Raw genomic sequence first — 26,064 nt, 5'->3', positions numbered from 1 at the left:
ACTTCATGTCCTGTGACTACTTATCAGAAATTAGTATCCCGATGGTGTTCAAATGATCACCATTGGGGATTCAACTTACTAAATATTGAGAACATTTCTAACCTTTCTTTGAAACCTTTTTTCTGGAAAAAACACACAGCCCAACGCAACAACACTTTGGCGCAGTTCTACTTACAAGAATATAAAAGTTTAACTACACCGATCACTCATGCTGTATTACAGTGTGAATCACCTAAACATTTCAGTAGCTTATGTATTCAGATAGTAGTCATGCAATTAACAAATCTGCCCTTTAAAAACAGCAAATATATGACATTATGAGGCATAGTTAAAACATACAAAAAAATAACAGATTACTGTATGTCCCAACCAGTCCACCAATGATAATGTTAGTGAAACTCACTCATGTCTGCACATGTGTTAGGAATCTTAATGCATCTTTATGCATAATAAAAAAAAAAAAAAAAAAAAAAAAATTTCAGTATTGAATCCACAGTATAAAGCCAAAATTCAAAATGTCCTGCACAAAGACACTGACCAAAAGGGTGGGGGGGGGGGGGGGGGAGGAAAAAAACCCTGTGACAGAAGAACAGATTGGAAACTCGGTCTGAAAATTATGGGTTAGTTACTATTTAAGACAGCGAGCTAGCCTCCTTTTAGGACTCATGCATACAGGTGGTCTGTTTAGCCCCTCCAACTACCTTTTCTCCTGGCAGAAGAAAAACTGCCTATAAGCCCTGGTTCACACTGGGCTGCGGGAGTGAAGCCGTGCGAGTTCAGCTGAACTCGCACGATTTCACTCCCGCCGGCAGTCCCGATTTCGGCCGCGATTTAAGAGACATCTGTGCAGGTTTCTGCACAGATGTCTATGTAAATCGCGGCCCGAAATCGCAAAAAGTAGTACAAGAACTACTTTTTGAAATCGGTGCAGCGCCGCAGATGCGGCGTCGCACCGATTAGGACGGCGCCATTGCCGACAATTGGAGGCATTTGAGATGCGATTTCACATGTGAAATCGCATCTCAAATCGAATGAAATCGCACCCAGTGTGAACCTGGGCTAAAACATTTAAAAGCCACGTATTACACAAGTGTTAAGGCGAGTCAAGGGTTTGAACATTAATGGATTCCACTGGCCTGAATATTAACTTGTTCTGGCCAAAACGCCAAAACGTTATAATATCTTACCCACCACCAATGTAGTAGACAGTTAAAGAGGGCGGTAACACAATAAGTGAACACCCCATAGGTAAAAAGACAGGGAAACCTGGTCTTAACTTACTTATGCTGCAAGCTCCTTAACCACTTAAAGGGAAAAAATAATTTTGCTGAAATTACTGTTTACAGGGTATAGAGACATAATAGTTAACGGATTCCTTTTAAAAATGATTAAACATTTATATTTATCTATCATATAATGTACCTACAGTTTCATTTTTGCATGCCGTTTCATGCTTCTGTGATGAACGGAGACAAAGAGCCAATACAGGGCGGTGATGGTTTGTAAAACGAAACCGATTGGTGTTGAGGGGGTTTTAGACACACAGTAATCACACCTCCTTGATTAGTGACCACAGAGCGAAAGCTCCCATGACTTTTTACATCAGGAAACAGACAACCAGAAACTGTTCAGAACAGAGAAGGATTACAGCAAAAACGAACAATGAGGACATGAAACCAGGACTGCAGTAATGGAAGAAGTGGTATCTTGCGCCAATCAGGTGAAGTATATAAATAAATAAAAGTAAATATATTAATATGACATATATATTAGTGAATAAGCGGCACCCCTGAAATTGAGACCAAGGTCAAAAGATCAAAATTGAATATTAGTGGTGTGTAAGGGGGCGCTATAAGTAAACTGTGTGATCAAAAAATGACTATAATTAAATTATCAAAATAATCAGTTGATCCGTCTGTGCCAACAAACTGGTGAACAAAATGACAATCAATGCAATAAATGAATAATACAAAAAATTGAAATTAAAAAAAAATATATTTTCTCTTTTATGAGAGTCTAGGAGACAAAAAGCTAAACAGCTGAATCTTTCAACTGGTTTAGTGACCAACTGCTCTATTTGACCTTTTCTAAACAATCAGATCAACGTCTTGTGGTAAGAAGCCATCCATCAGTGGCACAGTGCACTATTGGGGGGATCTTTTCTTGGTGGATGGCGACACCTTTCATATGAATTTTCAACATTGTTCTCTCAGTTTTAACTGCCAAGGACATATTTGAATGGATTTCATTTAACATTTTTGAATGGACTTTATATATTTTATTTAGTCACCAATTTTTCTCTTTTTATATATTTTTTTTAATTTCAATTTATTGTATTATTCATTTATTGCATCGATTGTCATTTTGTTCACCAGTTTGTTGGCACAGACGGATCATCTGATTATTTTGATAATTTAATTAGTCATTTTTTGATCACACAATTTACTTATAGCGCCCCCTTACAAATCACTAATATTCAGGACTGCAGTAAGGTAAAGGAAGCTATTTAGCTAAATAAAAAAAATAAAAAAAATTCCCTTAGTGACCCTTTAAGGACTGCCTAACGCCGATATATGTCGGCAGAATGGCATGGCAGGGCACAATCACGTACCTGTACGTGATTGTTAAATGCCTGGGCGCGCACCCGCGAGCCAGTCCGAAGCTCCGCGGCCCACGGGACTCGATCGCGGCTGGACTAGCGATCGGTCCCCGGAGCTGAAGAACGGGGAGAGCCGTGTGTAAACACAGCTTCCCCTTTCTTCACTGTGGCGCCGTCATCGATCGTGTGTTCCCTAATATAGGAAACCACAATCAATGACGTCAGACCTACAGCCACACCGCCCTACAGTTAGAAACAGATGAGGTCACACTTAACCCCTTCAGCGCCCCCTTGTGGTTAACTCCCAAACGGCAATTGTAATTTTCACAGTAAACAATGCATTTTTAATGCATTTTTTGCTGTGAAAATGAAAATGGTCCCAAAAATGTGTCAAAATTGTTCGATATGTCCGCCATAATGTCGCAGTCACTGGAAAATAAATAAATAAATAAATAAATAAAAAACCGCTGATCGCCGCCATTAGTAGTAAAAAAAAAAAAAAAAAAAGTAATAAAAATGCAATAAAACTATCCCCTATTTCGTAAACGCTATACATTTTGTGCAAACCAATCGATAAACGCTTATTGAGATTTTTTTTTTTACCAAAAATAGGTAGAAGAATACGTATAGGCCTAAACTGAGGAAATAAAATGTTTTATATTTTTTTGGGGGATATTTATTATAGCAAAAAGTAAAAAATATAATTTTTTCAAAATTGTCATTCTATTTTTGTTTATAGCGCAAAAAAGCGACTATTCTGCCGCTAGCAGGCTGATTTTAACCCCCCCCGCAAGGAGCCCAAAAAAGGGTTAAAACTGCCCACAAACTGCCGCTGCCCATTGATTTCAATGGGCAGGAAAAAATTAGAAGCGAGTTCACCGCTCTAAAGAAGCTGCTAGCAGGACATTTTTTTTTACGCCCTGCCAGCGCACCAGTGTGAAAGCCCCTGGGCTTTCACACTGGAGTGTGAGGAGCAGCTGTTTTAGGGCACTTTGCAGGCGCTATTTTTAATGCTATATCACCTGCAAAGTGTCCTCAGTGTGAAAGGCGTCTTAGTCACATTTCACCATCCAGACCTTCAGTGGTAATATCACAATGAGAGGTAGTATGTAAGCAACCTTTTTTTTTCTCTAGGGAAGAAAGAAAACACACACACACACACACACACACACACACACACACAAAAAGGGAGGGTTCCATCTTCACTGGAGATAAAGATTTTTAACAAAGTGTTGTATCATGTTAGCCATTAAAAGGTCACTAAAGGATTTTTTTTTTTTTTAGCTAAATAGCTTCCTTTACCTTACTGCAGTCCTGTTTTCATGTTCTCATTGTTCATTTTTGCTATGATGTTGCTGTAATCCTTCTCTGTTCTGAGCAGTCTGTTTCCTGATGAAAAAAGTCATGGGAGCTTTCTCTCTGTGGCACTAATCAAGGAGGTGTGATTACCGGGTGTCTTAAACCCCTCAGAACCAATCACTTTCGTTTTACAAACCATCACTGCCCTCCATTGGCTCTGTACTTCACAGAAGCATGAAACTAGATGCATAAACGAAACTGAAACTACAGGTACATTATATGATTGATTTTTATTTATTTTTAATCATTTTTAAAAGGAATCAGTTTACTATTATGTCTCTATACCCTGTAAACAGTCATTTCAGCAAAAACATTTTTTTCCTTTAAATAATGCAAAGACACAAGTACCGTATTTATTCGGCGTATACAGCGCACTTTTTTGCTTTAAAAATCAGGGCAAAATTGTTGGTTGCGCGATATACGCCGACACCCGCGCCGAGTTTGAACACTGCGTCGGCATATACCGAGCGCAGTACACTCGTGTATAGTCGGGCAGGCTCGACGTGAGCGCGAGAGTAGCTGAGCCTGCCCGACTATACACGAGTGTACTGCGCTCGGAATATGCCGGCGCAGTGCTCAAACTCGGCGCGGGAAAAGCGGGGAGGACACCGCAGACGGACGCCGGACCCGACGAAGAGACACCCGAAGCCGCAGACGGATGCCGGACCCGACAAGGCGGCCGATGGACGCCGCGCAAGACACCAAAACTGTAAGTACTAGAATGTTTTTTTTTTACAGGAATTGCGGGTCCACTTTAGGGGTGCGCGCTATACGCCGGAGCGCGCAATACCCCGATAAATACGGTAATTCAGAAAATTTACAAGTACATCATTAAAATATGCTCACCCAAATGATATGCATGTGAAAGATAATGAGAACTATATTGTGATACAAGAGGCCCACAGTAACCCATGAAGTTAATTAACCCCAATAACCACTTCCCGCCCGGCCTATGGCCGATTTACGTCCGGGAAGTGGTTATGAAATCCTGACAGGACGTTCTAGAACGTCCTGCAGGATTTCATGACGCGCGCGCCCGTGGGGGCGCGCATCGCGGCGATCGGTGATGCGGGGTGTCAGTCTGACACCCTGCATCTCCGGCGGAGACTCTTTACCACGTGATCAGCCGTGTCCAACCACGGCTGATCACGATGTAAACAGGAAGAGCCGCCGATGGCTCTTCCTCACTCGCGTCTGACAGACGCGAGTAGAGGATAGCCGATCTGCGGCTCTCCTGACAGGGGGGGTTAGCGCTGATTGTTTATCAGCGCAGCCCCCCCTCGGATCGCCACACTGGACCACCAGGGATGCCCACCCTGGAGCACCAGGGTGGGCAAAAAAAAAAAAAAAAAAAGCCAAAAAAAAAAAAAAAAAAAAAAATAAAAAAAAAAAAACAAAAAAACCATAAAGAAAAAAGATGCCAGTCAGTGCCCACTAATGGGCACTGACTGGCAACAAGCAGTGCTGCCACCCCACTGTCCATCAGCGCCACCCCAGTGTCCATCAGCGCCACCCCAGTGTCCATCAGTGCCACCCCACAGTGCCCATCCATGCCCAGTGCCCACCTAGCAGTGCCCATCTGTGCCACCCATAAGTGCCCATCTGTGCCGCCCATGAGTGCCCATCTGTGCCGCCTATGAGTGCCCAGTGCCGCCCATGAGTGCCCAGTGCCGCCCATGAGTGCCCATCAGTGCCGCCTACGTGTGCCCATCAGTGCCGCCTACGTGTGCCCATCAGTGCCGCCTACGTGTGCCCATCAGTGCCGCCTACGTGTGCCCATCAGTGCCGCCTACGTGTGCCCATCAGTGACGCCTACGTGTGCCCATCAGTGCCGCCTACGTGTGCCCATCAGTGCCGCCTACGTGTGCCCATCAGTGCCGCATACCAGCGCCGCCAATCAGTGCCACCTCATCTGTGCCCGTCAGTACTACCTCATCGATGTCCATCAGTGCCATCTCATCGGTGCCCATTAGTGCCGCCATATCAGTGCCCGTAATTGAAAGAGAAAACTTATTTACAAAAAAATTAACAGAAAAAAATAAAAACGTAATTTTTTTTCCAAATTTTCAGCCTTTTTTTAGTTGTTGCGCAAAAAAAAAAAATCGCAGAGGTGATCAAATACCACCAAAAGAAAGCTCTATTTGTGGGGAAAAAAGGACGCCAATTTTGTTTGGGTACAGTGTAGCATGACCGCGCAATTGCCATTCAAAGTGCGACAGTGCTGAAAGCTGAAAATTGGCTTGGGCGGGAAGCTGCGTAAGTACCTGGTATGGAAGTGGATAATCTTGTAAAAACAAGGTTCTCTTTCATAACCTGTTATGCAGCTGGACTTTAGTTTTATGGTCAGTGGCAATTTCAACACTGTGCAGTGAGCATTAAGCCTGACCTCCAGACAGCTTACAGCAAACCTGATAAATGGCTGTCAAATTACAAGCTGCCAAAATCACCCATCCCCCCAAGGGCAATGAGCAGCTCCAAAATCAATATGCAAAGCACCCCCAACACAGAAGAGACCAGCTGTTAATTGAAAACAATCTGGAGGGGGACAACTGTCCTTAGCTGTACTACTAGTGCAATGGTCCATTTCTCAAGAAAAATGTGAATTCCTTAAATCTTGGAGAGACGATTATTTATTTTTACACATTACCCAACAATTTTACATAGATTAAACCATATGTAAAAACAAAAAAACAAACAAAATGAGCATGTCCTAGGAATATTCCACCAAGAGCACATGGGGGAAAAAAAAAAAATTCTTGCCTTGTCACACAGTACCAATATATACACGCACAGAGAGCTGCACACACACAAAAAACAAAAACAAACACACAGCATATCTCTGCACTTAGGGACGACAGGTGTTTTCGTACCGCCACCTATGCATATCAATAAGAGACTGCCGTTGTACACTGGTAACCGTAGAACTGAACGTTAAGGCCTCATTCACACGAATAAGCTCCGTTTAGAGGAGTCTGCTCTGTTAATCTCTGCCGAGTGGGGAGACAAAAACAAACAGCATGTCCATTTTCAATCAGATCTCATCCGATAAGACAGGTGGCCATACGTCTTTTTAGCAGATCAGGTGGCAGATGGGTGTAAACGGACACATCTCCGCTGACATCCGCCATAGGATTGGCCCGCTCGGATCTGCCTGAAAAACGGACAGGTGGATCAAAGCGTGCTTACCATGTAAAAGGGGCCTTACTTGCAGATATGTGCGTCCCCTTTCTAAGTTAATAAGCCTCTACAGGAAAAAATTATATATTCCAGCTTTATGTTTTCAATTAAAATGGAGCAGTAATACAAGAATTTTCAGAAAAAATAAAAAATAAAATTGGCATTTCTGAAAATTCTTGTATTACTGCGCCACTAAATTTGTATTTAATTTTATTAAAAAACATTTTTTTTTGCCAATCTAGGAATAGTCTTAAGGTTTTAAAGCGGAGGTTCACCCAAATAACATGTATACAAGATATTATTCTTTATACTTCCACCATGTACAGTATGCCCATTTTTTTTTATTTATTTTGTCTGTACATACCTTATTACGGCCATTTTCCACCCGGCTTCCAGGTACTGACTCCCGCGGGAGTAGGCGTTTCTATGCAGAGGCGCAATGTCACCTGGGACTTCGCCCAGATGATTGACGTCCTTGAGAAAAAGTTCCCCTCCCCCGCGCCCCCCTATTGCGTAGGCGCGTCGGAGTTTCCAAAAGTAGCCGAACTGCGAATCGGCGCCTGCGCACCGACTAGGAGCAATGTAGAGCTGACTGCTCAGGCGCCGTATAGAGCCGACTTGCAGTTCGGCTACTTTCGGAAACTCTGACTCTCGTGATGCGCCTACGCAATATGCGGGCGGGAACTTTTTCTCAAGGACGTCAATCTGGGCGAAGTCCCAGGTGACATTGCGCCTCTGCATAGAAACGCCTACTCCCGCGGGAGTGAGTACCTGGAAGCCGGGTGGAAAATAGCCATAATAAGGTATGTAGAGCCAAAAAAAAATGGGCATACTGTACATGGTGGAAGTATAAAGAATATGATCTTATATACATGTTATTTGGGTGAACCTCCGCTTTAAGAACTGTTGGTCAAACAGCAAAGCAAACACATATTTAGAGCCAGATATCAACCTTTTTTTAGCTTTCTGTCCAATTCACTGTCAGTAACCTCACTGAAGTGGGTTCCTCATTTCCTGCCACTGATACTCTGTCACATATGGAGTCCCTGAGCAGGAAGAGAGATTAAATCTCCCCAACAGAGATTGTGTATCATTTACCTTACCCCTTAGTCTTAAAGCGGTGTTCCACTGTAGCTGCTGACTTTTAACCACTTCAGTACCATGCACTTTCGCCCCTTTCTTGCCCAGGACAGTTTTGAGCTTTCAGCGCTGTGGCACTCTGAATGATAATTGCGCAGTCATGCAACACTGTACCCAAACTACATTTTTTATAGTTTCTTCCCACAAAATAGAGCTTTCTTTTGGTGCCATTTGATCACCTCTGCAGTTTTTCTTTTTGCCAAACAAGCCAAAACATTTTTAGGAAACGTCTCCTAATTTGTTATAAAATGTAGCTTTCTCCTTCACTGACAGGCACCAACGAGGCGGCACCAGACAGGCGTTAATGCTGGGCACCGATTGGCTCTGAGAGGGGGTTATGATGGGGCACAGACTGGGAGCTGATGGGTACAATTTATAGGGGCTGTGCCGATAATCAATGTGCTGATTATCAGCACAAACCCGAACCCCCCCCCCCCCCGTCCGTCAGGGAGAACCGCCGATCGGCTCTACCTTTCAGAGCGAACCGAGGAATGCCGTTTATCATCGCATCCTGGTTCACGCTGTGATCAGCCGTGATTGGTCACCGCTGATCACGTGGTAAGAAGCCTCCGTCAGAGGCTTCTTACCACGATCGGAGATGCGGTGTGTCAGCCTGACACGCCGCGATCGCCACGCCCCCTGCTGGACGTCATATGATGCCCAGTCAGGATAACAGAACCACTTCCCGCCCGCCATGGTAAATACGGCGGGCGGGAAGTGGTTAATATTCCTGTCACTTACATGTCCTGGAATCCAGCGATGTTGACACCACAGTCTATGTTTCCATCGGCTGTCAGGTGCTGCTGCCGCCATCACCATTAAGGGAACCCGGCAGTGAAGCCTTTTGCAGCTTCACAGCCGGGTCCCTACAGCGCATGCGCAAAACGGGCTGTGCTCTCTTACTGGCCCGACAGCAGGGGAAGGCGGTAACCGAACTTCTTGCGTACCTCGCTGAAAGGTGCTAAATGTGGCACCAGAGGAGGGAAGGAATCAGATAAAACGCAAGTACCACTTTTGGGTGGAATTCCACTTTAATTCCATAGACTTCTTCCCAAGCACTCCTGTAGATTAACATCAGTTTTCTCTATGAGCCAAGCCAATTTCCTGCGTATCATCTTCTTGGGTGCTGATCCCATCACACCCCCGCTTTGAGTTCTCCTGCAACCTATGAGAGAGGACCCGGCCACTGAAGTTTCAACTCCAACACAAGGGTGTCCATATCAAGCAGGTAGCGGTGTGGGGACCCAAACACCCAAATAACCCCACAAAGAAAAACTGAGAGAAAGATTTGCCCTGGTGGCATTACAGTCATATGGCTGTGGCTTCATAAAAATGGGCATTTAGAGCAGTTATTTTTTCCATATCAAAAAAAATAAAATTAGAGGTAGGTGGGTATCCTGCAGTTAGGCTTTAAAGTTAGATTAAAAAGGGTCAGCTGTGAAGTTGTAAAACGTCACTTAATTTTTTTTTTTTTTTTAAAGAGCAGCACTGATCCTCTTCTCAGGTACCCCACCAGCCTTCCTGGCTCCTCTCCCCTTTAAGTACCCCCCCCTCCCCAGAAAGTCACTTACTAGAGGGGGGTGGGGATACTCGTGTGGGCTCACTCTCGGCACTCTCCATACTGTGCACGGCCACACACACACACACACACACACACACAGCTTCGCCCAATGAAGAGGGAGAAAGACCGTAATGCCGCTGTGCCTGTGTAAAAGCACATGACTAGGTTGGCTCAGGCAAGTATTTGTTTTGTACTTTTTTTCTATTTTTATGCATTCTCTGCATTGGGATAAAAAAAACGTTTAGGTCCAGCTCCCCACCTGAGGGGGCAGGTGGGGAGCTGCACCTAAACAGTTTTTTTTATCCCAATGCAGAGAACGCAGAAAAATAAAAAAAAGTACAAAATAAAATAGAAAAATAGAAAACCCATTTAATGCAACACAGACAGCAATAAATATCTGACAGAAAATGTCATACCCGATGCCTGCATGGGTTTTCTCCCACATGCCAAAGACATGCTAGTAGGTAAATTGGCTCCTGTCTAAATTGGCCCTAGTAGATGTATGAATGTGAGTTAGGGACCTTAAATTGTAAGATTAAGGGCAGGGACAGATGTTAATGTACAATTTATATGTATAAGTGCTGGGTAAAGTGACAGGGTTATACAAGTACCAATAAATAAATAAATAAATAAATAAAATAAAATAAAATGTCAAGCTCTAGTAAAAACTAAGAGCCCATTCACACCTTGGCGTTTTGTCGCCTGTAGCGCACAAACGCCAGAGGGACCAAAATACATGTAAGGCTATGGGCATGGTTCACATCTGAACGCCGATGCGCCTGACGCGCATCGCATGTAGTCAATAAAAGTTCCGGACCCTTTTTTGTCGCGCATATCGCGCGATATGCGCGTATTTGAGCATTTCCCATAGAAAGTAATGGAAACGCTCGATTCAAGCGACATGCGCGACAACGGGCGTTTCGTCAATAGAACTTGTCGCCCATGCAGAAGATTAAAAAAATCTACCAACATAGCAACAAGTGATGAAAAGATGATTTTTTTTTTTAGCCAATAGGAAAAACTAACGTCAAAGTACAAAAACGTCGGACAACGCTGTATGCAAACGCGCATATTAGCATGAATATGCGCGACAAAACGCCAGAAAAAAACGCCGGAAAACGCCGCTATTGCCTACGCCTAGGTGTGAATGCACCCTTAGAAGGTAAAGCTTTGGCTGAAGTAGAGGCCAATAAACATGGATGCCCAGTTTTCCCTAACACAAACAATAATTTTTTTTTTTTTTAAATAACGGAGGGATAATATACCTTAAAAAAGGGGTTGCAAAGGTTTGTTTTATATTTTCTAAATAGTTCATTTAAGCTAGTGCATTGTTGGTTCACTTACCTTTTTCTTCGATTTCCCGCCTAAAGGTCCCCCCCCCCCCCTTTGTCCAAATTTCTCACTTCCTGTTCCTCCTCGGTAAGCTGTTCTGGCTGACTAACCCCCAGCCAGAACAGCTCGGATGATGGGGGCAAGCTTACTGGAGGAGAAACAGGAAGTGAGAAATTCAAAAGAAAAAAAAACATTTAGAAGGGAAATCGAAGGAAAGGTAAGTGAACCAACAATGCACTAGCTTAAAAAAGGAAAACTTATTTTTTTCTCCATTCTAAATAAACACCTTTACAACCCCTTTAAGTTTAAAAAAAAAAAAAAAAAAAAAAACCAGTGCAGAGCTTGCAGTGTCCATTTAAATGCCATGAGTGTATACACACAGTTGAAAGAAAAATTATGTGAATACTTTTGGAATGATATGAATTTCTGCACAAATTGGTCATAAAATGTGATCTGTTCTTCATCCAAGTCACAACAATAGACAATCACAGTCTGCTTAAACTAATAACAAAAATATTAAGACCCGGTTCACACTGGGGCGACACAACAGGCGGCTCAGCTGCCTGACGTGTCGCCTCCCATTCATTGCAATGGGAACCGTTCTAATAGGAGCGACGCAAGTCACTCCGACTTAGAAAAAGGTTCTTGTACGACTTTCGGGGGCGGTTCGGGGCGACCTGCATTGACTTCTATACAGAAGTCATTTTGCAAATCGCCTCTGAAGTCGTCCTCAGGACGACTTGCAGAGTCGCCCCCGAAGTCGTGTCGCTGCAGTGTGAACCGACTGTAAATGTTACCTTGTTTTTATTGAACACACCATGTAAACATTCACAGTGCAGGTGGAAAAAGTATGTGAACCATTGGATTTAACAACTAGTTGAACCTCCTTTGGCAGCAATAACTTCAACCAAATGTTTCCTGTAGTTACAGAACAGACGTGCACAGCGGTCAGGAGTAATTCTTGACCATTCCGCTTTACAGAACTGTTTCAGTTCAGCAATATTCTTGGGATGTCTGGTGTGAATCGCTTTCTTGAGGTCATCCCACAGCATCTCAATCGGGTTGAGGTCAGGACTCTGACTGGGCCACTCAAGGAGGCGTATTTTCTTCTGTTGATTTACTTCTATGCTTTGGGTTAGAGGTCGACCGATATGGGTTTTTCCCTGGCCGATGCCGATATTTAGAAATCGGGGCGGCCAATGGCCGATATATGATGCCGATTTTTGCGGCCGGTATTTTGGGCCGATTATTTTTTTTTGGCAGGTGGCACTGATAGGTGCCACTGGCTCGTGGCACTTACAGGTGACACTGGCAAGTGGCACTGATTGGCGGGTGGCACTAATTGGCACTGGCAGGTTGCACTGGATGGAACCAATTGGCATTAAGGTGACACTGGCAGATGGCACTGGTTGGCATTGACACGTGGCATTGGCAGGTGGCACTGATTGGCAATAGATGGCACTAGTTGGCACTGACAGGTTTCACAGCCCATAATGTAGCTGTGTGAAACTCTCTCTCCATACAGTTTCACATGGTGGGGAGTGTAGCAGCAGTGCTGAACTTTCTCCATTTATAGACAATTTGTCTTACCACGGACTAATGAACAGCAAGGCTTTTGGAGATACTTTTATAACCCTTTCCAGCTTTATGCAAGTCAACAATTCTTTATCGTAGGTCTTCTGAGAGCTCTTTTGTGCGAGGCATCATTCACATTAGGCACGGCTTCTTGTGAAAAGCAAACCAAGGACTGGTGTGTGTTTTTATAGGGCAGGGCAGCTGTAACCAACACCTCCAAACTCATCGATTGCACTCCAGTTGGCCGACACCTCACTCCAATTAGCTCATTAGTGGGGGGGTTCACATACTTTTTTCAACCTGCACTGTGAATGTTTACATGGTGTGTTCAATAAAAACATGGTAACATTTAATTCTTTGTGTGTTTATTAGTTTAAGCAGACTGATTGTCTATTGTTGTGACTTGGATGAAGATCAGATCACATTTTATGACCAATTTGTGCAGAAATCCATATCATTCCAAAAGGGTTCACATACTTTTTATTAGGGATGCACCGATATATCGGCGGCCGATACATATCGGCCCGAAAATAGATGTTTTAGGGAAATGCCGAAACAACTTAAAAATTGACGATAATGACTAGTGGTGCAACGCGGGATTGCAGAGCGGTAAAACACACATTGAAATTGTCTCTGCTCTGCTCGCACACAGCTCCGCCTGCTCCTAACCACGCTGTGATAGACAGAATGCGGGTCTAATGCCGAGATGTGTTCTGACTATCACAGCGTGGGGTTAGGAGGAGGCGGGGCTGTGTGCGAGCAGCGTGGAAACCGTTACAAAATACGGGCGGTGAGTTGCTTTCCTTTCTAGCATAACGTCCTCCCCTCTCCCCCCACATACATCCTTCGGCTGGCTTTATCTTTGGGACTCTGTCCCCCCCCCCCCCCTCCCTAGTCTGGCTCCTGTCCCTGCCGCCAATGCACTGCTGTTTTGGAGGTGACAGGGTTAATAAAGAGAACCTGTCACCTCCAATTGCCATCACACAGGGAATTATTTTCTTTGATAGCAATAAACTTAAGTGTAAAAAAAATAAGAAATAATTAAATTAATAAAATAAGTAATTAAAAAGTAAAGAATAAGAAAATTATACAAAAATAAAACAAGGAGGCGGCAATTGGGGGACAGCGATAGGATCAGGGCTGTGGAGTCGGAGTCGGAGTCGAGGAGTCGGAGTCGGGGGAAATTTTGGGTACCTGGAGTCGGAGTCGGCAAACAATGCACCGACTCCTACTAAATTTAGATTGGAATAAAAAAAAAAAAAAGCAAGTTAAAATGTCCCAATTCACAAAAAGTTATAATTAATGACTTCTCTACTGTAAGAATAAAGACCAATGCATGCAGTGCCTCACGTAACCGCAAAACGAACACGTTAAGTGACCGTGAAGAAGCATGCTTTTCATGTGCTTCACTATATGGCACGCAACGCACAATTAGGAGCTGCAATACTTATACTTTCCATAGTGTTGTGTTCTGCTTTTACAGGGAACGCATGTTAGAGAACCAGTAAGTGTCCAAATAAAAAAATTCCAACAGGAGTTTTATAAAGCACTAAAAGAAGTTGAAAAGTATAATCGCTCATCAAAACTTACTGTTGAAGAAGCCATCCTTGTTTATCCAGAGATCGTTAGAGATGTGGCCAGAATAGTTACTGCAATGCCACCCACCCAAGTCAGTGTCGAAAGATTATTTTCAGCCCTAAAAATAATAAAGTCTGACTTAAAGCGGATCTCCACTCTAAAGTGGAGTCCCGCTGATCGGCACCCTCCCCCCCTCCGGTGTCACATTTGACACCTTTCAGGGGGAGGGGGGTGCAGATACCCGTCTACAGACAGGTATCTGCACCCACTTCCGGCCCTACGATACGGGCAAAAGACGGGTTTTTTCTCTGCTTCCCGTCCGTCCCCCGTTGTATGCTGGGAACACTCGGCTCCCAGCACACAGCGGGAGCCAATCGGCGGGCGCAGCGCGACTCGCGCATGCGCCGTAGGGAACCGGGCAGTGAAGCCGGAGCGCTTCACTTCCTGGTTCCCTCACCGTGGATGGAGGGGGGAGCAGCAGAGAGACGAGCGATCGGCTCGTCATCTGCTGCGATCGGCGCTGGACTCCAGGACAGGTAAGTGTCCTTATATTAAAAGTCAGCAGCTGCAGTATTTGTAACTGCTGGCTTTTAAATATATATTTTTAGTGGCACATCCGCTTTAAGAGCCTCTATGAAAGAGGATCTGGCAGAGGCAATTCTCTTCCTTAGAACTCTACATTGAATTGATTTGCATTTGCTAAGCCTATAACTACATTTCAAGATTAATATAAACCATTTCTAGGTTTTGCAGATTTTGTTTTTGGTTCATTATAGATAAGCTTTGTTTTTGTTCTAAAACAACCAAATAATGTGGTTTGTATTTTTGAACTGGTAAAGATCCTGTTCCTGATGTTTATGCCTGCTGCTACTATCCAGTCACTTGATTGTTTTCATTGGGTTTGTCTTTTGCTTAAACTGTGCAATACAGTAGACTGTTGGCTTCCCAGCCAGTAGTCCTGTGGTAGGTTGCGTTTCTTTCCCTCAAGGACTGTATAAAATACATTTGCATATTAATACAGAGGAGTCGGAGTGTCGGAAGTACATAAAACTGAGGAGTCGGAACATTTATCTACCGACTCCACAGCCCTGGATAGGATGCTCTAATATATAATCAGGGGTTGACAAATTTGCTTGGAATCTAGGATCCAGGTAAAAAAGTTAGGAGCCAGAAAACGCACCCCGTCCCGACGAGCTTGCGCGCAGAAGCGAACACATACGTGAGCAGCGCCCGCATATGTAAACGGTGTTCAAACCACACATGTGAGGTATCGCCGCGATTGGTAGAGTGAGAGCAATAATTCTAGCCCTAGACCTCCTCTGTAACTCAAAACATGCAACCTGTAGATTTTTTTTTTGTCGCCTATGGAGATTTTAAAGGGTAAAAGTTTGTCGGCATTCCACAAGCGGACGCAATTTTGAAGTGTGACATGTTGGGTATACATTTACTCTGCGTAACATTATCTTTCATAATATAAAAAAAAAAAAAAAAAAAAAAAAAAAAAAAACTTTACTGTTGTCTTATTTTTTTATTAAAAAAAGTGTAATTTTTTCACGAAAAAAGTGCGCTTGTAAGACCGCTGCGCAAATACGGCGTGACAGAAAGTATTGCAACAATCGCCATTTTATTCTCTAGGGTGTTAGGATAAAAAATATATATAATGTTTGGGGGTTCTAATTAGAGGGAAGAAGATGGCAGTGAAAATAGTGAAAAATGACATTAGAATTGCTGTTTAACTTGTAATGCTTAACTTGTAATACCAACGGCCACCACCAGATGGCCCCAGCTCAAAAAAAAAAAAAAAAAGAAAAAAAAAATACGTTTTTTTTTTTTTTTGCCCCCCTTCCAAGCCAAGTCGCCAGGACCCTATTTCTAGTCGCCATGGCGACCGGGATTTGTCGAGCCCTGATAGATAGATATAGATGTGTGTATATGTGTGTATATGTGTGTATATATATATATATATATATATATATATATATATATATATATATATATATATGTGTGTGTGTGTGTGTGTGTGTGTGTGTGTGTGTGTGTGTGTGTGTGTGTGTGTGTGTGTGTGTGTGTGTGTGTGTGTGTGTATGTATATATATATATATATATATATATATATATATATATATATATATATGTATATATATATATATATATATATATATATATATATATATGTATGTATGTATGTATGTATGTATGTATGTATGTATGTATATATATATATATATATATATATATATATATATATATATATATATATATATATATATATATATATATATATATATATATATATATATATATACACATACACATATATATATATATATATATATATATATATATATATACACACACACACACATATATATATATATATATATATATATATATATATATATATATATATATATATATATATATATATATATATATATACACACACAACTTTTTTTTTATTACACACACACACACACACACACACACGTGTCTTTAGCAGAATCAAATGCACAAGTATGGAAAAAAGCATTGAAATAAAAAAAAAAAAAAAAATAGTTGTTCGCTATAAATTCTACTTTTATAATAAAAGCTTACAGAAAGCCCTTTGCCTGCCAGCCCAAAACCTTGCTAAGGAAAAGTGCTCATGAAGCAGAATAACCAACAATCTCTTGAAAAGTGTTTATCTCAGCAGGGGAGAAGAGCCCACCATCTGCACACGGCCAAAAAATGCAAACACACTGGAAAGAAAGTAGAAAAGCAATAGAGATCGCCCCACAGAAACAAGGCTGGCAAGAAGAGTGCCAAATGCTTTCTCCAGGAATTTCCATGATGATTGGTCCAGCCTACTGTAAACACCATCTCACAGGAAACTACAGTAATGGGCAGCTGCTGGAAAAATGGTCATGAATTTTTAACTAGGTTAAACGAAGGACTGGCTCCTGGGGATTTGACCAATAGCAACAAACTTGCACAATAGATTTTCACGTACACGTATATGAAAAAACAAAGACAATACAGTCTGGTAAAATATGTGTTTGTTCGACTTGAATGTAGTGAATATTGTAAAGCATGGTATAAATGTATAGCTCCCTTCAAGAAACAGGAAGCAATTTTACCAGGAAAAAAAAATAGGGTATAATAATTGGTATCTTTATGTTACACAAGTTTTAAATGCCTAATCTTTCAAAGAGTAAACCTCTTTTTTTTTTTTTTTTTTAAACAAACAGCTCCTGCCTATTTATTTTTTTGCAGTTATAACCAAGAACAAAAAGTGTAGATGGCTAGGTTGGTTCCCGCTGCTGTCAAATTATTTTAGAAGGTAGCAGGTCTGAGACACTGTCAGACGCAGACAGTACAGCTCAGAAGCAAACCCACATGTATTAATAGAAAGCAGCTTTCTATGGGGGCACTCATTCATCACCGACAGGGGTGCTTAGAATGATCAGTTTTTATATTTACTATATGTAAACAATCACCCCCCCCAAAAAAAAAAAATGTTTGCTGCAACTGCTTATAAAGTATTATCTGGAGTTCGGCTTTAATTTGTTAGTGTATTTAAACCTGCCAGTATATGCAAAACTCCCCTTCCTCCTGCCCCCTATTATCATACATCCAGAGTGGGGGCACTCGAATACAAGGGGTGTATTACTGCCCAGTTGAAGACAGAAAGGAAAAAAATTAAAAAATTGATATCGTCACCACATGTAATGGATTGATAAGCTGCAATCATTTTGGTTTTACTATAGCCAAGAACATTCATCTAATAGAGAAACTGGCCTAACAATATAGGCAAGTGATGGTGATGGCGAACCTTAGCACTCCGGATGTTTTGGAACTACATTTCCCATGATGCTCGTGCACTCTGCAGTGTAATTGAGCATCATGGGAAATGTAGTTCCAAAACATCTGGAGTGCTAAGGTTTGCCACCACTACTAAGGCTCCATTCACACCTTGGCGACAAAACGCCCGACGCTCGTGCCGCTGGAGGGGAGAATTGCCATTGATGTCTATGAGATGGTTTACATCTCATAAACGCCGTACGCCTGCAAACAAGTCCCGGACCCTTTTTTTCAGGCGGCATTGGCGTTCGGCCATAGACATCAATGGCAATTCTTTGTGAAAAAAAAAAAAAGTAACCTAATCGTGGCAAAATACGCTGCGTTACAATGTGAATGGGGGCTAAAGGTTAAGAACATTAGACTAGAAGAGGAAATAATGAGGAAAAGCTGCAAAGCCAAGTGTGCAAACCACCAACAACATCAATTAAGCTGAGTTTACCATAGGTGCACTGTGCAACCTCACATGCGATTCGCACCACACTACAAATCAAATGCAAGGTCTGTGCAATGCGAGTTCAGCCATACAGATAGTATGGCTGAACTTGCATTGCTTTCGGACCAAAGTCATGCAGGACCCTTTTTTGGTCCACACTAGACTGGGATCGCATGGGTGTTCACACCCATGCGATCCGATTCATGTCCGAATTGACAGTTCACACTGCGATATACAAACCGATCTAGGGGGGTCATTAACTTTTTATTGGCACGCCAAGCGGTTCGTATAAGGCAGTATGAACTGCCTTGGAAGTCAGGTGAAATGGGGGAATCCGCAGTGGATTTGCAGCATTCCCACATCGCACCTATATGAACTCATCCTAAATCAGTTAGAGCCGGTTCACACAGGGGCAACTTAGGATCCGACTTGAAGTCGCCCCAAGTCGCGCGGTTCAGAAAATAAATGGAGCCGTCTTAATGTACACTACTGAAGTCGCTACGACTTCAGGAAATGTTCCTGTATTACTTCAATCTGACTTCTAGGCGACTTGTACCCATTGAGATCAAAGGAAGTAGCCTCCAAGTCGGATCCCCCCTCTTAACTGAAGCAACAATACAGGAAGAGCGCATGCGCAGAGGGTGCCCGGCCGTGAAGCCGAAAGCTGTCACGGCCGGGTGCCCACACTGAGCATGAAGACGCCGGCCGGCGAGGGGGGGGCGAGGAGCGGAGCCCCGTCCGGCGCGTCGCTGGAGCCGTGGAGCAGGTAAGTGTCGGTTTATTAAAAGCCAGCAGCTACACTTTTTGTAGCTGCTGACTTTTAATAAACTTACAAAATGGGTGGAAAACCCCTTTAAAATGTAGGCATGGGATGCCTGCTAATGAAGATTTGTACATGTTCCTCCCACTACAACTTGGAGGAACTGCAGTCTGCTCACATAATAAAAACATATTTGCCATTCTGAAGCTTCCCTCCAACCACTTTGCATATTTTATATATACTGTAATTCTGTACTTGCTGCAGAAATCTCCCTCCACCGAGTCTGGCTGCAACTATTTTACCTGTGGGCAGCTGAAGTTGCTGCCAGTTCACTTCCTGGATTTCCACAGAGACAGAGGCACACCTCCAGCTCTGATTAGCCCTCTCACCTACCCCCAAACCCTCCCCCCTCTTGGCAAACTCTCACCAGAGAAAGTTGGAGAGATCTGTGCAAAAAAAAAAAAAAAGTTTTTGTTTCGGTTACAAAACGTTGAAAATAAGTAAAATGTTCTCCTTCACTCCTGAGCGCTGATGAGGTTGCACTGCTGGGCAATGATAGATGGCACTTACAGGCATCTTGATGGGCACTGATGGACCATCCCCGTTGGTCTCCAGTAGGCCTGCACTGATCATCAGCGCAGACCCCGTCAGGAGAGCAGCTAATCGACTCTACTCGCGCCTGTTAGTGCGAGTAGAGGAAAAAGCCAATAAACGTCTCTCCCTGGTTACCATGCGAGCAGCTGTGATAGGACACAGCTGATCACATAGTAAAGAGCCTACGTCATAGGCTCTTTACCAGGATCGGAGGTGCGGTGTGTCATACGGACATCACACCACCAACCGCCGCACTGTGCACCATATCCTGCTGGACGCCATGTTAGGATTATGAAAATACTTTCCAGTCATCATTCTGCTATATGGCGGGCAGGAAGTGGTTAAAAACTGACAGTAAACTCTAATGCAAACATGTCTTGGAAAAAGAAAATAAAGTAAATCTTTGGTCCACATCTTTAAGATTTAAAAATAAAATTTCCTTGTATTTTTGGCCAAAATGCAAGTCCCAACAAGTGTATATTGATTGGCTTGAGTGAAAATGACTGCGTATAATTATATATATATATATATTTTTTTTTTACATACACTACTGATGGCAGCAATCAATGACTTCTAATGAGACTGCAATATTGTGGCAGACAATCTGACACTGGGGAGGGAACAAACTGACTGCCACCATCACCACCAGTGACATTAATACAGTTATCAGTGCCAATACTATATACACTGCCACTGTACTGACACAGACTGGGAAGGGGTTAATATTTATGATGACCAAGGGGTTAAATATGTGCCTAACTAGGTGTACAGTGCTGCTTTTACTAACAGATATTTCAGTTGCTCATCCCTGCTTTGCTTCATACAGAGCTTTGTGTTTAAAACTAAAGAGCTCTAGGCTTAGACTGCACACAGCCGATCAGCAGGACTTGCTGACAGGCTCCTACTACAAACCCAGAACTAGGCAGTGAAGTACAGGTCGCAGTCCACTAGTGGATAGAGATAGAGATAGAGATAGAGATAGAGATAGAGATAGAGATAGAGATAGAGATAGAGATAGAGATAGAGATAGAGATAGAGATAGAGATAGAGATAGAGATAGAGATAGAGATAGAGATAGAGATAGAGATAGAGATAGAGATAGAGATAGAGATAGAGATAGAGATAGAGATAGAGATAGAGATAGAGATAGAGATAGAGATAGAGATAGAGATAGAGATAGAGATATTCTCCTCTAAGAAAGCCCTACAGGTAAAATTTCTAACAAAAGAAAAAAAAGATTGACAAGGATAACAAAGAAATGTTATAAAGCAAACAATATTTGACTCTAAAAATTGAAGAGCATATCAAGTAATCGGATCGCTTCACTCCTTAAACATGTATTGAGAACTACCTGCAGCTCTGGACATGCTCCAAGAACTCATGTCACTGAGGAATTATACAATGAAGGACAAACTCCTGCTTTTGAACTTCACCACAAATCCAAATCAGTGAAGGCATGTTGCATGAAACCTAATCTTGTACCTGGCGAAAAATCTGTTATGGGGAGGAGGGAAGATCATAACTAAAGAAAACTTATGTTGGAATGTAGGAAATCTGATCCAAACAGCAGTCCATTGTAATATAAAACTTGTACTATACCTCAAAATCATTAATACATTTAAAACCTGCTCCCATTTGCTTAGTAGTTAGAAAAACAAAATCCAAACAATAGTTCGACACTAAGGTTAGCATTTGCTTTAATATTCTACTGAACATATTTTGCACCTGTATTTCCAAGCCACCATAAAGAAATCAGCTGAACATAAAACAGTAAAAATAATTTGAGAAAGAATTTCCTATAGGCAGTATGCCTAATACTGAGCAGCTGTGCAGACAGCACAAGTTGCTGCAGCAGCATTTACCACTGTTTACATTTGGCAGGAAAACTTGAGTTACTCTTTTTTCCAAACTGTTCCTGGGTGTCTTTCACATCAATGCTGCCTTCCATAGTTTTGCTTGCTCTCCGTCAGACAAAGGGCCTGGGCAGAGCTTCAAGGAGCGCTTGATGATGAGAATGTTGCCATTGTATTCAACCCCATCGAGCAACTGATGCAGGGTTCACACCACTCTTCATCTCTAACAAATGACATCACTGAAGTTACAGAATGACTGCACAAAACCCATTGCATTTTGTTCAGCTGAAAAAGTGTCTACAGTTTTAGAATAGTAGCAGCGTTATCTAATCCCAGAGAACAATGAACTAATGTCCCTTAGGAGAAATGTATGTACTACTTCCCCTTGAGTCATTTGTCAGCACATTGCTACAGTAATTTGTTACAAGGCTTGCTGTGTAACAATAATTTGTACATAAGACAGAGGGCATTTCCCATGTTACGGCTCATGCACATGGCCACATAAAAAAGCGGAGTGTGCACAAAGTTTAAAGCGGGAGTTCACCCATAAAAAATTTTTTACCCGTAGATTGATGCTCATTTTGTCTAGGGGAATCGGCTAGTTGTTATAAAATCCGAGCAGTACTTACCGTTGTAGAGAGCGATCTTCTCCGCCGCTTCCGGGTATGGGTCTTCGGGAGCGGGCGTTCCTTCTTGATTGACAGACTTCCGACAGGCTTCCGACGGTCGCATCCATCGCGTCACGAGTAGCCGAAAGAAGTCGAACGTCGGTGCGGCTCTATACGGCGCCTGCGCACCGACGTTCGGCTACTTTCGGAAAATCGTGACGCGATGGATGCGACTGTCGGAAGACCGTTAATCAAAATAGGAATACCCAGTCCCGCAGCCCATACCCGGAAGCGGAGGAGAAGATCGCTCTCTACAACGGTAAGTACAGCTTTGATTTTAAAACAACTAGCCGATTCCCCTAGACAAAATGAGCAGGAATATAAGGGTAAAAAATGTTATTTCCGGGTAAACCTCCACTTTAAGGGACTGGAAATAGAAATTTATAAACCTAAATGCAAGCACTGTAGAGACCATGTCACTTTATGCCGAATCCTGACTAGAGAATTAGTAGTTTCATTACAACTTTGTGGATGTACCCTTAGCGAGTTAAGTCAAATCTAGATAATAAATTACAACATACAAAAATAAAATGGGATGGATGGATTTACTTATGGATGTCCACTACAAGCACAAATCATGTTCAAAAAGAAAAACAACTTGAAGAACCTTCACATTGTTAGATCTAACAAGGGAGGACCTGCTCTAATGAATCCTAATATACTGGAGTATAAGTTGACCCGAATATAAGCCGAGGCACCTAATTTTACTACAAAAAAAATGGGAAAACCTATTGACTCGAGTATAAGTCTAGGGTGTCCATCTGCATGCCTCGCTGTGCCCATGCCTAGACTTGCGTTTAACATGGGAGTATATAGAAGGGGTGCACAGGTTTGAAAAATCGGTGCTCCCCGGTTGTATATCCCCCAGAAAGCAAACTTTGTACACTTGTAGAGGAGAATTGGGGCTACATGTGTGCCAAGTTTCAGGTCCCCAAAGTTACCGGAGAAATGACCGTTTAAAATGGTAGTCTATGGAAGGGGTGCCCGACTTTGAAAAATCGGTGCTCCCCGGCCGTAGGTTCTCCGGACAACAAACTTTGCACACTTGTAGAGGGTCCAAGTTTAGGGACCAGGGGAGCTACGGCTGGCTGGTAACGGGTCCCCAAAGTCCAGGAGATCAGGTGACTCGAGTGTAAGACGAGTGGTGCATTTCCAGCACCAAAAAAAAAAAAAAAGTACTGAAAAACTCGGCTTATACTCGAGTATATTACGGTAACCAATACTGTTGCCATTATAAAAAAACCTGTATAGGAAAAAATAATAATTCACCTACACTGAAGTTAGAAAAGCCAGGAGCAGTATTTAAGAAATCCTTGACAAACCTGATGTCGACTGACATCCCAAATATAAGCGGATAATGTCATTTCTGCAGGATGAACACTGCTGGATTTGCTAAAACTATAGTGTACAGTGTACAATTTCTGGTGCAGCTCTGCATATAAACCAATCAGCTTCCAAATTTTAGCCCCCCTTCAAATTGGAACGATTTGGCATATCAAATCGCAGCCAACGGCACTGTCTTAATCGGCGCGAGGCCACACCAATTTCAAAAAATGTTCCTGCACTATTGGCAGCTTCTGGGGCGATTTCAATAGGACATCTGTGCACGAACCATCACAATTTTCTTCAAATTGCCCCCAAAGTTTCAATGAAATGCAGGTTTTAAAACGTGAGCGTTCAGCTGAACTGGCACGATTTCAAACCCGCGTTGTGTGAACGAGGGCTCAATGTCAAGGCTTTAAGCGGAGTTCCGCCAGTGAAAAAAATAAAAAATTAAAGTCAGCAGCTACAAATACTGCAGCTGCTGACTTAATATATGGACACTAACCTGTCCAGAGAGCCCGCAATGTCGGCACCCCAGCTGATCATTGGATCTACTCACGGGTGCTGCCACCGCCATTCCCGATAAGGGAACCAGGCAGTGAATACTTCCGGCTTCACTCCTGCGCATGCGGGAGTCGTATGGCACATTCTGATTGGTCCCTGCTGTCCTCTGGGACCTGTGTGTCTCCCTGAAGACAGTAGGGGGAATTGGGAGGATCTGCCAGACATGTGCCGCAATCTTTCCCCGGAAGTGGGAGCAGATACCTGGATTTGAGCGCTATCTGCTGCTCCCTTCCCCCTGAAAGATACCAAATGTGGAATTCAAACAGCAGAAATGGCATTTCTGGGTGGAACTCTGCTTTGATTGAACAAGCTAAAGTTAGAAGCTGATTGGTTACCATGTACAGTTACACCAAATTCTGCACTCTAGTTTTCGTAAATCAACCCCTGTGGAGTTCATATGCCCATTAGATTAAATTATCAAAAGAATGAACAAGTAAAATGCCTTGAACATCAGCAGTATGGGGTACAGTAAATGACCAATACAAAACATACACGGAAAGATGACAAAGGCTACATAGAAACAAAAGGATGCAATATTTACAGTTACTGCCATTAGGCAGGCAATGTTTAGTAATGAAGAGACGACAGATCTGTATGTGTATACACATCGCTCACTCACTTACCCAAAGTCATCATCCATAGACTTGAAGAAGAACTTGTAGTTGGGTTTGTTAAGCACCCCTTTGAAGTCTGCCAGGGTCACCCTCTCGGAGGGCACAGGCAGTTTGACCAGATAAGGAGTCTCCTGCTCATCCAGGTGGTAGATAACCTTGGTCTCCCCCATGGTGATCCAGTTGGGGTGAGGGGGAGCACACAGGGGCCGCAGTCTGCTCTATCCAGGTGTGGGAAGGGGCCCAGCCCCAGTGGCTGTCATTCACGGCAGGCCATGGAAAGAAAAGGGAGACAGGCTGTGGCCGGGTGACACACTCACTCTATAATAGAAGAGGAGGTGGAGGATGGGAATGGTGTGGAGGGCAGTGAGCCGGCCAGATACAGAGTGTCTGTATGTGAGGAGAAGGGTGTGGGGGCTGGGGGGAGATACAGTCTGTGTGGAGGGAGGAAGGGGGGCACTAATAAACACTTTACTGTGTGTGGCCTGTCAGCCCTTGCCCCGCACCGAACCTTCCAGACAGTCTGACCAGCCAATAACAGGCGTCCGTGACTGCGGGACGCCGCACAGCTACACACAAGCCTGCCTACAACCTTTCATCTCCTCTTCCCGGCCGGTTACTCGGTGCGTTTCTGTCAGTCGGTTCCCGTCTCTTCAGAGCAGCGCATGCGCACACCTCGTAAATCCCAGCTGCTGTCTGCGCATGACCAGATGAACCGAGCCGCAAACCCAGTTCACGCCTCTTCTTATCACATGGTTCTCTGCATACCCGGATATCCGCCCCTGCCTGAGCCACTGCCACTTTTCCTATACTATTATGGTGGTACTCAGAATGAAAAGTTCTATAATAGGTCTGAATCAGACCGAGTTAGAGACAATAAGCTCTTGGTTGGACAGTTATAGGATGTGAAAGAGTAGTAGGTGTAGTTTAATAAAACTGGAGCAGCTGTGTATGGCAATGAGGATTATATTTTCAGCTTGTTCAGTTAAAGCGGGGGTTCACCCGTACATAAAACTTTTTCCCCCTAGATGGATGCTCGTTTTGTCTAGGGGAATCGGCTAGTTGTTTTAAAATATGAGCATTACTTACCGTTTACA

General features: G+C 43.1%; 1 protein-coding gene across 3 annotated transcripts in view; it reads right to left on the bottom strand.

The window, feature by feature from the left end:
- Positions 1–25,676, bottom strand: part of DVL3 (dishevelled segment polarity protein 3) — a 190,045-nt gene extending 164,369 nt beyond the window's left edge. For all 3 annotated transcript variants that reach the window (XM_040349745.1, XM_040349743.1, XM_040349744.1), the window contains exon 1: positions 24,980–25,676. In XM_040349745.1, the coding sequence (XP_040205679.1) occupies positions 24,980–25,140 (161 nt within the window). In that variant the 5' untranslated portion in view covers positions 25,141–25,676. The remainder of the gene's footprint in view (positions 1–24,979) is intronic.
- Between the last annotated feature and the right edge of the window lie 388 nt (positions 25,677–26,064).

This window comes from Rana temporaria, chromosome 4, assembly GCF_905171775.1.
Source record: "Rana temporaria chromosome 4, aRanTem1.1, whole genome shotgun sequence".
Classification (NCBI taxonomy): Eukaryota; Metazoa; Chordata; class Amphibia; order Anura; family Ranidae; genus Rana; species Rana temporaria.
This window is presented reverse-complemented; position numbering and strand designations above follow the sequence as displayed.